This window comes from Condylura cristata, unplaced genomic scaffold (genome assembly GCF_000260355.1).
Source record: "Condylura cristata isolate star-nosed mole 26May11 unplaced genomic scaffold, ConCri1.0 scaffold00018, whole genome shotgun sequence".
Classification (NCBI taxonomy): Eukaryota; Metazoa; Chordata; class Mammalia; order Eulipotyphla; family Talpidae; genus Condylura; species Condylura cristata.
The window spans coordinates 10,756,652-10,769,467 of NW_004567119.1; the positions used below are offsets into that span (position 1 = coordinate 10,756,652).

Below are 12,816 nucleotides of genomic sequence, written 5' to 3' on the forward strand. Positions count from 1 at the left end.
CATCAGAGAAGAGTGGGGAGCAGGACAGGCAGATGGACGTTAGGGTGATGGAAGGTTGTATACTATCCACTGATGACAGTACGTGTGTATGTAACTGTCAGAACTCACAGAAGTATATATTTACCACTTACGCATTTCATGCAAAATATACTCCAGTTTTTTAAGATGCGCATCTAGCCAATTAAGCCACGAACTTGCTGCATCTTACTGCTGGTCCCAGTCGAGGGTATGCTGTCCATCAGCTCAGCCCTTCACACCTATTTAAGACTGGAACCAAACATAAATATCCTTCTGTCCCCTCCCGATAAGGGTTTCCAGCAGCCTGAGTGTTTAGTGCTTTGGGTGTATGGATGGTTCTTGGAAGCCTGGGCATCGCCATCAGGAGTCCCAGCAGCTCTGACCATAATGTTTGACAGCCCAGAAGTCACGGTCAGTATTAATGCTACCTCTGATCTGGTTGCAGGCTTCATGGGAAACTGTGTGAGACTCAGTTCAGCAACCCAATTTAAGAGCATAATCCTGACTCTCCATTTCCCTGATGAGACACTCAAGTTTCTATGGCCTCACTATTACCCTCATGCTTTAAATAAAGAGTGGTCCTTCCCTGTGTCAATGCCATCGGTAGAGTATGACAGAGAGGTGTCCATCACCATTAGAGGGACGGTCTGACAAATCTGCAGAGAGGCAACTGTCCCACTGGGCAGGCAGCCTTAGAAGAAAGTGTCTTAGTGTACTAGGATATGGTGTTCTTCACCGGTGCCCCAACCCCTCACTGTGGTGGGTACCTAGACCTCCCTATACCCTAAGCAGATGTCCCTGGCCAGCAAAGATACTCTTCCCCATATTTATCTTCCTCAATAACTGCTCTATATAAAAGAATGAATTATGTTCTTTCCTAACATTACACGTTTATTTAATAGCTCTGACGTTTCATATGCTTAAAGAGAAGATGACACTGTCTCCTTAAACCTAGGTTTAGGATTGCTCGCTGGCATCAAGAGCACAGTCCTACAGACACACCTTTTTAAGATCTGATGCTCCAAACATATGAACGTTCCTATTAAGCAGGAAAATAGGTCATTTCATGTATTGAGTTTCTATGTAACATTAATATAAGTTGTCTACATAAAACTGAGAAGTTGAGCAGGAATTTCTTTTTATTATTGAAAGAGATAAACTCAAGACTTTAACTTGAGTTGTTCTCTGCAACTCTAACCATAAGTATTATATCTGAGTAGATACAGTTTTTACGGGGTCATAAATCTTCAATTCCACTTGTTAAGCTCCTAAAGAAAAATCTATCACTTTAGCACAATAAATTTAGAAACAAATGGATTGGGAATCAGTAGAACTAGGTTTGCTTAAGGTTCCGCCATACCTGCATGACTTTTGACAAATCATTTAACCTCTCCAAGTTGAGTTCTGGCCTGCAGACCCTCTTCCGAGCTTTAACAGGACAAGCATGCAATTAGGAGAGCGGCCCTTAGATGGTGCTGTCGTTCTGAGTTAGGCTTTGTATTTTCCCTCTATAATCACAGCGAAGTAAAAAGGTATAGGTTAGAAAATAATTTCCTAATGCTTCTGAAAAAAATTCAGTTAAAAAGAGTTCATTCAGTGGCATTCAAAGTGGCATTTAATTATGAATCATATGGTCCACATGCATCTGACATTAATTAGAAGGAATAGACCATTATGATTATACCAAAATGAACACACCCCCTTATAATTAGTCCTTCTACATCGTTTTTTTCTCTAGATAGGTATATGTAAGTTAAATAAAATGAACAAAAACTAAATAATAACTGTTAAAAGAGTACTGATGTATAACAAAATGATTTTTTTCTAAATGCCAGTTCTAACAGATTTTGGTATTTATTATGATTATCATTACTGTTATTCATTATAAATGTATAAATGTTTCAGACTATCTTCACACCCTGTATTTCCATGAGCATAATGAGAGAGATTATTACATCATTTCTCCAACCACAAACAAGGATTCCCTTTTAAAGCATTCTGCTGGTTTTAGGGTCAAAAAGGATATGGCTAATGTATTAAATGACTTCTCTAATTTTTTAAAAATTTATTTATTCATACAGAACTGGGGTGCAGGCCAAAGGCACAGGTGCGGTGAGAGGATTCACCAGAGAAGAGTGGGGAGCAGGACAGGCAGATGGACGAAGTCCACTGCTGAGGGGAGCAGCGGCGGGTCAGGTGATGTCTGCTGCACCATGTGGGTCACCACTGGAGCGGGGATCAAACTTTAGCTTCTTAGGGCTACACTTTAACCCGCTGAGCCACCAGGGAGGGCCCCGACTACTTCTCTAGTTTTAACCCAACAAAGAAAAAGGATTTATATTCTAATTTGAGGAGGCTTAGAATAAAAATTTCAGGTTTTCACCTAAAATTCCTGAAAGGAGAAAGGATACATCACTTTCCCTCCCTATGAAATTCAGAGTTTAAAAATTATGTTCAATCAATACACAGAATGAGAAAGTGCCAATGAGAACTCACACCAAGCTGCTGCTACAGTGTTGAACAGTTGAACAGGAAGTAAAAGGGCAGTCAAAAATCTAGTGCAGTGGCATGAAAAGGATGAATTGTTTCAATATACATTTTTGTCTACAAATTAAAGAAGCAAGACATTGATCCTGGTGAGTCTAAGGTAGTATTGCTACCTGTGAGTTATCTACCATCTGTCTGCCCTTCCACCCACCCACTCATCCAGCCAGCCAGAGGAGCAGCCAGTCTCTACTGTGTGTGTATCTGTTGCAAAGGACTACAGATGGAAAATCTCTATTCTCAAAAAACCCAGTCTGGTAAAAGGACTTAAAAGTTCAATTCAATTTATTATAGTGTCAAGTAGATTTACAACTATTGCACTTGTCATTCTGCTGACAGGTCAAATTTTAATGGGATCTTTTCCTCCAATAAAGCTAATCAATCTTCAATCTAAGATGTTAAAATCACACAAAGAAGTATACACCTCACGTCCTATTGCCGACATCTCTGCCCTCTGTAGTACAGCTCGCCGCAAATGGGAATTTGGTTGAAAAAACGCTTCAAGTCATCCATTTTTCATGAAATCACTCGGGTAGCATTTACTGAGAACTTGCTTTATTTTGTCTTCTTTACTCAAAACGTGGAAGAAACGGTTCCTGTACTGCAAAATCGAGTGTAACCATGTGACAGGGAGATGAGCATCAGGGAAGACGCCGTGACGCTGCTTTCCCGGCAGGTCCCTGTGAGCGCCGTCCTCACCTCAGGCTTGGCTGCTGGCTGCCTAAGACTTCTGGACAATGGAAAATAGTAACAAAAGCTTCTAAAACTTTTCTCAAAGACAGAAGTTGTGGGCATTGCTGGGAACGCGGTTTACCTCGCCAGTGAAAATCTATGCCATCGATCTGTGTGGAAGATTGTCTTCAACCGACTTGGCTGTCGCCCATAAAGTGTAATTGATTGAGTCACGTCAAGAACCACTATTTGTCTCAAGCCTGGAATGCTCGACAGTAGAAAGTAGGAAAGTGGATTTTTATTTACTGGAATAATTATGCGAGGGTGGGCTGAGCGAAGAGGAATAAACCCCAGAAACCATCAGCCTTCAGTCCTCTTACGTCAGCCTGCCCTGTGCTCGCGCTGGGAAGAGCCCCGCCACAGGGGTTCCGCGCAAGTTTTCTACCTCAACAGTAGCTCCGTAATTTGAGATGCATGTGATTTCTAATGCGCCACTACTACAAGACACAGCTTTTATATATTACTGGGGTAATGCAAAGAAAATTAATTTCTTCGGGTACCAGTAATTGTCCAAAGAGTGATTGCATATTCAGAAAATGTACTTTATAATAACCCTGTTAACATAAAGTATACATGGGGGGGGGTAAGTACAGCAGGCATGTGGAAGAGTTAGTTGTATTAGCAAGATATTTCAGGATGATTTTGGCTCTTTTGATTAAGATACATCCCATTTCAACCCCATTCCAATTCTTGGGGAAACACTGACTCGGGGAGCAGTTTGCGCGAATTCACCCCGTGCCCACAGCTTCCACCTGGGCGGCGCACCACGCCCTCCTGAAGCAAGGCTCTGCCTGCCCTGGTAACAGGATAATGCGTTCAAGCCGTTAGAATTAATCTGAGTATCAAAACTGAAATTTAGATTAGCAAACGACATCCTGATCGTTGCAGCAGGTAGAATAGCAAACGTCCTCTTTTTAAACTAGAGCAGAAACAGAAGAATCAGGGGTAATTTATTTGTGCTGACGAACACAGACGTGCAGCACCACTTAGCTCGCGAGCCTCCCTAGCTCCTGGTGCACCTGCCCTCCAGACTCGCGGGGCGTTTCCCTGGGCAGGACACTGACTCGTGGGCTTCCACGGTCACGCTTCCGCCGTGCGTGAAAGCCGCCTGCAACACCTGGATGCTTTCTGCGTGTGTACCATGTACAGCGTAGGTATTTCTTTCGGTTTAAAAAAATAGTGCAAAAACAAATCTGATAGTCAAAGTGAAAGTTCAAGTGAGTTCTTGCGCCAAGGAACACAGTCAAGCTTCACCTTTAGTTGCCTTGTAAAACCTGAACATAATTTTTGGGAAATATTCCCGACTTTCCCATCAGTTCTCCGCTCATCCAGTCATTATCTACAGATTCCAGCTCTGTGATTACATCTCCAACCTGCGAGAAAGGGAATTGGAAACAGTCAGGACAAGCACGGTGAGCAGACCACCCCAGGTGGGTGTCAGCTTTGCTTTATATAACTCTTTTATCTTGATTTGCTCAGAGGGACAATCTATATCTAACAATTGTATTTGCTCGTGGGCTTCTTTTTCAGAAAGTCTATTCCTTTACCATTGTCAGCCTTACTGTGTTTTTATTTTCCTGCTTGTCTCTCGTGCCTCCAAAACTCACCATTCCTAATCTGAAATTCTTCCCGAATAACATCACCATCACCCCCCCCCCACACCCCACACACATACATACAGACACACGCACATATTTTTTAATACAAATTATTTGTTAAGTGCCACTGTGGATCCAACACTTTTCTGGGCACTATAGGTACAGCCACGAGTGAGAGCTCATTCTAGAGCAGGAAGACAAATAAATAAGCACAGAGGAGAACAGAAAGTAGAAGAATGGGGTTGCCACCTCCTAAGGGCAGTTAGGAAAGGCCCCACTTACAGGGCATTTAACAGAGAGCTGGAAGGGAAAGAGTGGGTGTTTATTGGATCCTTGGTTCCAGAGGAACTAATGCTTATAAACACCATGGCCCTAGAGGTAAGTATTACTGATAACTATTTTAGAAAAAGACTTTTTAGTAGATTTCTTTTGGAAACTAAAGCTCAGAGATTTTAAGGAACTTGTGCATGGCGAAGAGACATGCACAAATTCCTTAAAATCTCTGAGCTTTAGATTTAGGATTTAAGTCAAGAATGATTCAGCCCTAGGTTGCTAACCACTAGGCTTTGCGGATCTTCTGTACTCTACATCCATTTTTCCAAAAAACAGTTTTCTCTTCTACCATTTGGTTTATTCCATTATTCCACGGCCTCAAAATAAACTTTGTATTCCTTTTGTATTAAAGAGCTTCACCTGACTCAGAACACTGACAGAGCCACTCAGGTAAGTTGAAGGCTGTGTATTACTCATGTGTGAGTTGTGATTCTTCACCAAATAAAGACATAATTTCTGAAGTTATCTCCTGAGTGTATTTTGTTCTTCATGGTTTTTTTTTTTTTAAAGATTTATTTATTTACTCATATATTTATTTATTTACTCATCTCTGGGGTACAGACCAGAGATGCGGAGAGTGAGAGGATTCACCAGAGACAGAGTGGGGAGCAGAACAGGCAGATCGACGAAGTACACTGCTGAGGGGAGCAGCGGGCGGGTCAGGAGAGGTCTGCCTCGCCATGTGGATCACCTCCGGGGCAGGCGGGAATTGAACTCACGCGGAAGTGGCGTAAGCTTCATAGTGCAGTGATTTAACCTGCTGCGCCACCAGGAAGGGCCCTGTTCTTCATGGTTTTGTAACCATTTCTTGGAATGAGAATTTTAATTTCCACAATGGTCCAAGGTCATTACTTTGACTACTTTTAGACATCTTTATCAGCCAAATGAATTTCTTTGTGGCCCTAACACATTGCCTCTGGTAAACAAGACTTGGTTAAAAACTCTTCTTTGTGGAAAAGAGAAAGAAAAGGCTAACTATCAGCCTTAATGTCATTAATTTACTCTGCCAAAATCTCTAAAAACTCTGGCTACTCAAATTTTCTATTATAAATAAGTTCCCTGAGGTTTCTAAATTATAATATACTGTTTAAGTAAAACTATTTTCTTAGCTTGGTTCATCTGTACATCACAAGTTCATTTTCTCAAATAAAAAATGTTTTATTTACTATTATTCTGTGACTATTTAATAAAAGATTCATTATCAACAGTACTGAAAGAAGGAGAGAACTTATTAACTAGAAAACTCTAGGAATCTCTTTGTAGCCAGTTATTTATAAAATGGAACTAACCTATTTTTGGAGGACACTGTGAATTCTGTTATTTCTATTGACCTAACTTAAATGAAGGTAGAAATTATATCCTAAAAGTTTGAATCCAGAGTTTTCACTTGCAGTAATACTTTATGACAAGATAAAAAGTGAATTCTGAACTACTAAACTCTCAAAACTGAAAAGCATTTGTCAGATTTTAAGGATCAAACAGATTTAATTTTAACTTTTCAAAAATTTTACTTAAATAAAAATTTGATACAGGCAACGTGGTAACATGTATCTGAGGAGGTTGAGCCTATCCCCCCAGGTCATACACAATGCTATAAACCAATGTTATCTCACTAAAGAGAGAAGAAAAAGAACACACACACAAAAAAAAAATTTAGACCCTGACAAATATGATCAAATTATAATTTTGCCTAACACTAGAATTTTTTCAGAGACATGATGTTTTAGCATGAAAAAGGGAGCGGAAATGCTCAGATGGTAAACTACATCACAGAACAGAAAGTCAGCGAGCCTCTCCTGACATATTGCTATGACTCTCCACAAGCCTGACATACTCCATCACCTTGTTTTCATTTGCTCTATCTACACAGGTGAAAACACTGTTTGGGCAGTCACTGTTTTAGTCTCATCTTGCCCTACCATGTGTTGATGCTTCTTCAGTGCTTCCTATGGCTTCCCTCCTATGGCTGGACCTTTCCACAAGGTTCTGATGGAGAGTTCACCTCCATCAGACACTAGCTCTTCTGAGAGCAATGACCGAGAAACCCACCCTCCTTGGCCAGGTGCTACCCTGAGGTATTTCCTTTAGCATGATCAAACGATGGCCTGAGAAAACAGGGTCATGGACATACTCTGCTTTCACTTGAAAAATAAAACTAAGAGGCACTTCTCAGTATAGTAAGATTAATAATAAACGGTAGGCCTCTAACAATCCCTTTGCAAAGCAGCTGAATCTTTTGGAACCATTTCCAGAAGATCTAGTCAGTGTTGCTGGGGACAAGAGCCAGTGTCACGAGTGCTGCAGTGGCAGTGTGGCCACTAGTAGGGACCTTCTCATTTTCCCACTCATGTAACGACATGATACTTGCGGGCTGCCCGCGACCAGCGAAGTTGCACTATTGCTGAGATCTGATGCTAACAGGCCCAGGGATAAGGAATTAGTTCAGAAATCGTGGGGCTATCAAGCCAATGAGGTTTAAGGACCTAAACACCTTATAATTTATGTTTACCTTATTCACTTTGTTGCCTTCTTTTGGAATTAGGGCCTGAGATCTGTTTATTCTTAGCTAATGATCTATGTTCCACCCAAATGTTCTACCTTCCAGAAAAGACATTTCAAACATTGCAGTTACAAAGAGCTACACGTGCTGACCTTGAAGGAAAGCTCATCTTCATTCTCTCCACGGAAATCATATAGGGCTTTGGCTTTCCTCCCTTTCAGTGATAAAGCAGGCATACTTTTTGCCTCAGCTGTAAAGACAACAGAAATTCAAATATATTAGAAAAAAAACATTGGACTAAACCCAAGTCAAACATTGTAAGAACTCCCCTGTCATTCCCGAGAGAATATTTTTCAATTATATAACATGCAAAATGATGGATAGTCTCCTAGCAGAAAAAAAAAAAAAAACCTACAAAATAATGGACAAAATTAGTCACTGTTAAGTGATAGTATTTTAATCTTCTCCCCCCATAACTACAACAAAATACATGAAAGAAGCTTTGCACAACTACATCAACCAACTCTTTCATATGTCATAGGTAACAACTTAAAGTGGCCTGGCCAGAGGGAAGAGGAATAATTAAGAAGTCCTCACACAATACTACTAGGTTCTCGGCCACAGCAAGTTGTGAAATGATGTACAGCAACAAAAAATTGGGGCATAAAGAAAATTTCTTATGGCCTATTTCTTGTCACCAACCAGGGCTTCCCTGGTGGTACAGGAGTTAGTCTCAGTGCTATCAAGCCATATGCACCACTGCAACATGAGTTCGATTCCCACACAGGGAGCTGACCCACATGGTGCAGCAGGCCTCTCCTGATTCGCCCACTGCTCCCCTCAGCAGTGTACTTTCTTTCTTTCTTTTCTTTTTTTAAGATTTTATTTATTTATATATACAGAAATGGGGTACAGGTCAGAGGTGCTGGGGTGGGGAGAGGATTCACCAGAGTGGGGAGCAGAACAGGCAGATCGACAAAGTATACTTCAGCAGCGTATTTCAATCTGCCTGTCCTGGTCCCCAACCTGTCTCTAGTGAATCCTCTCACCACCCTCCAGCTCCCGCATTTCTGGCGTACCCTCCAGTTCTTGTATGCATAAATAAAAATAAATCTTTTTAAAAAAATCATGCAACTTCTAAATAAAGACCCAACACCTCCAAGTAACCAACAATTGCGGATTGTTCATTCATTCATCCTCTAGCCTGCTTATTCCAGTTCAAGTTTTGGGTGGTTGAAGCCCTTCTCAGCAGCACAGCATGCAAGGTGGGACCCCACCGGGACAGGACGCCCTTCCATCTGACTGGGACCGCCCAGGCATGCCAATGAGACCTCATGTGCACTGCTTTGGGGTATGGGTAGAAACTGGAATACCAGGAGAAAATCCACACAGATAGTGGCCCTGTTGGAACTGACTTTTCCTTAGAGGGTCTGTTAGGTATCAAAGGTGTGGTACTGCCCTTGGAGAAGAGGAGTCATTCATTTCATGTAGCTGACATACCTGGGCAGAGTCGCACAAAGACTGCCGGGAAGATGCCCACCCTGTCGCGCAGTTTACCCTTGTACCAGTCGCAGTCCAGACGCTCGAGGATGAGGATCCGGTCACCTCTCTTGAAGGATAAGTCATCACTGGTCTCTGCCGTAAAACTGTGAAGAGCTTCACACCATTCTCTGGACAGACAGCTAGCCTGGTCCAAAACAGAGGTTTGGTAAGAAATATGAGATTTTATTTGAAAGTAATTTCTATAAAGCTATACCGTGGTAGGAAGAGTGTATTAAGGAGTCATATGATTTCAAAGCCTGAGGCCTCTTTAAATTACCTAACACTTTCTTGCTATCAACTTTCAGAAATAAAAAGTCCCGATACCAGGCCCTCCGTGGTGGTACAGTGGGTTAAAGCATAGCACTAAGAAGCTAATGCCACTTCAGCAGAGTTTGATCCCCACCCCAAGGGGACCCCCAGGACCCAGCAGATCCCTCCTGTCTCCCCACTGCTCCCCTCAGCAGTGGGCTTCGTCCATCTGCCTGTCCTGCTCCCCACTCTGTCTGGTGAATCCTCTCACCGTCCCTGCACCTCCGGCCTGTACCCCAGTTCTGTATGCACAAAATGCACAAATAAATAAATCTTAAAAAAAAAAAAAAAAAAAGGTTCCTGATACCTTTTTCCTTAACCTAGAACTCTAACTTGATGTGATCATATTTGTGGCTTTTCTGCTTTGAACGGGTAACAATGCTTCAGCAAAATCTTTTTCAAGACTTGGAGACACACAGGCCTGGGTTTTAGCTCCAGCCCTGCCACTTCCAAGCTGGGGGACACTGGGCCACTTCTTCTATGGGTCTCAGCTTCACAATGTTCTGCACAACACTTGTAGAAATCCAGTGCCTCGCGCATCTTAAGTTGTCAACAACTGGTGGCTCAAAAAATCAAAAACAAAACACCCAGCAAACAAAAGGCCCTAATCTCAGTCCGCTTGCACCTCTGCTTGAATCACCACTCCTAAAGAATGGTATTCCTCACGCCCGAGTAGTACAGGCAACCATGGAAACATTTCCTTTTGGAGAACCGAAGTCACTGTCTTTCAGTGGGCGGGGAGGAGAGATAAGAGACCACTTTTCTAAAACCTGCCACACAAACAAGGCAGCCACCCATATTCCATTCAGCCGAAATGCTTCTGAAATCATGATACACGTGTCACATTTTTAATTCAGTTTTATCTCTTACCCATTATAAAAACAGTACAAGTGTTCCTATATATTTGGCAAGTTCGGAAATGAAGGAGTAAGAAAAAACTCCACCCCTTTACAACCGCATCACTTTGAGGCAACTGGATGATAACTTAAATACACAGCCTTCTAGTCTTTTGACACTATATATTCAATTTCCTATAACACTTATTTTAAAAATCTAGTTTTTCATGACCTCAGAACATTCTCATGATAATGGTCACATTTGAGTTGTTTCTACTTTTGTCCTATTATAACAACAGCACTGTTGACTATCTTTATGACTAAATATATTCTCATTTTTTCCCTTTTCTTAAGGTGAGAAATGATGATGATGATGATATCTACACTTTCTCTTTTAAACACCTGTCTCCTTTACTATGCAGTCATGCGTCTTTCCTCATTTTCTATCAGGGTTTGCCTATTTCCCCATTTGCATGAGCTGTATATACTACACAAAGATGTTGGCCATCTAATTATATTTATTTTTAACTTCTGCAATATGAATAGAAAAATGATTTCCTACCATTTCTCTCCATAATTAAGAGTTTAATACTCTTTCCAGAGTTAAAACTAGGCTTTCACTGTAGTTATTTATGAAAGTAGCCTACCTGAGAATTTGTGCCAGAATCTTCCTTTTTGGTCTTCAGGGCTACCTGTGTGCCTACATTAGGGGAAAAAAAGTCAAGACATCAGGTACAAAAACTACATAGAACTGGAGAAAACCACAGAAGGAAAGTGAAAAAGTGTGAGATTCTAGACTTGTCTCCTCAAATACTAGGAGCTATGAACTTTGCACACTACCGTCTCTGGTCTTGTTTCCTCTACTGCAAATAAGCTGAGGCATTAGTTATAGCCTTAAAGTGCTTAGAAGTCTGGTGTCTGCCTGCCACTTCTGATATGAAGCAATTGCTAATTACTCCAACACCACTATCAGCTCTTTGAGAAATTATCACAATAACAACTACCCCACCAATATTACCATTTTAAAGTCATTTTTCTTAGCGTTGATAATGTTGATTACTATGTAGCTTAAATATTATCCTAGTGTTCTGTTTATTTGAATCAGTACAAGATATAAAAAAAAAAAAAAGAAAGAAAAATTCTCTATACTCACTTAAAACATCTACATCAGAGGTGGGTGGTTCTTCAACAAGTTCCACAAAGTTAAGGGGGAAAATCCCAGTCCTGTCTCGAAGTTCTCCTCTGGCCCATTCTTCATTCACATACTCCTTGAGAATAATAATTTCACCCTCTGAAAAACTTAACTCATCTTTCTGGTCTCCAATGTATTCAAATCGAGCAATACATCTTGAGCCTCTGAACAAAGAAAGTGACATTTGTGGGTTAAACTGGACAGTACCGAAAAAGCATAAAGTCCACAGTCGATGTTCTAATCAATAAATTTTATATGTTAGGGAAATGCCTTCAAAACCGATCCATTTGAAGAAAACAAAAAGTTGGTCTATCATCTTACAAGTGATTTTATAAATACCCCTGTTATTTTAAAAATGATTTTTGTATCTCCCTTAAAAAGGCTTCACTGATGAGTGCCAGAACAGTCCTTAAATGATCTGCAATTTTTACTGAAAATAAGATAAAAGTAGAGATAAAACTGTGCCTTTAGAAGTCATGATTTAATACCAGACCTTTGATTTGAGGCCTTAGGCCTTATGGAAAGGAAGTTTCAATAGCAGTAGGCTAAGAAGAAGCAATTACTTGTAGAGAAAAGGCTGGTACTGGTTCCCATCAAATTCTGATTTAAGTCAGCTCAATGGATCAGCAGCTATGAAAGCCCACTTTAAATCCAACCTGCTGAACAGTAAACACTCCTTAAACATAGAAAACTTGAACCTGAGATAGAATTCGACCACTGTGGCTTCGTAAGTTTTGTTATTTGTGAATAACCTTTGCATTTATTTTCTAACATCCTCAGGGAGCATCATCTCCTTATGTCTGACCTATTCAAAGACAGGTTTACAGTCTTCAGCAGGTAGTGAATTCTATTAATTTGCTCATTTAACTAGAATATAAAGTTGCATTGTGGCAGTGTTTTAAATCACAAAGGAGTTACAATGATCCATAAAAGTGTATATAAATTCATGGAAAGGTCTTCAGATATTAAAGGAAGGTCTCCCCGACTTAATTCTTCCTTACTTTCTTCTAGACCCTCTTAAAAAAACAAAACAAAACAACACATCTAACAGTTTTTATAGCATTCATTTTCCTACAAGAGTCAACTATTTTTTTTTATTAAAAAGTTTATTTTTACATCATTTTGCACATTTTTTTTTCATCTCAATTGTAATCCCCACGGGTTTCCCATCACCAAATCACCCCTGTGCCACCACCATAGTCCCGTGCATTT

At 40.7% G+C, this 12,816-nt stretch overlaps 1 protein-coding gene across 2 annotated transcripts in view; it reads right to left on the bottom strand.

The window, feature by feature from the left end:
* Positions 1–2,816: 2,816 nt before the first annotated feature.
* The window catches only part of SH3D19 (SH3 domain containing 19), a 78,736-nt gene continuing 68,736 nt past the window's right edge, over positions 2,817–12,816 (bottom strand). The window contains exons 16-20 of one of the 2 annotated variants that reach the window (XM_004685202.2): positions 11,566–11,768; positions 11,060–11,112; positions 9,226–9,412; positions 7,878–7,975; positions 2,817–4,667 (exon numbers count right to left, since the gene is read on the bottom strand). In XM_004685202.2, the coding sequence (XP_004685259.1) occupies positions 4,551–4,667; positions 7,878–7,975; positions 9,226–9,412; positions 11,060–11,112; positions 11,566–11,768 (658 nt within the window). In that variant the 3' untranslated portion in view covers positions 2,817–4,550. Of the gene's footprint in view, positions 4,668–7,877; positions 7,976–9,225; positions 9,413–11,059; positions 11,113–11,565; positions 11,769–12,816 lie in introns of those variants that run through there. The other variant, XM_012726967.1, reaches the window with a different exon arrangement.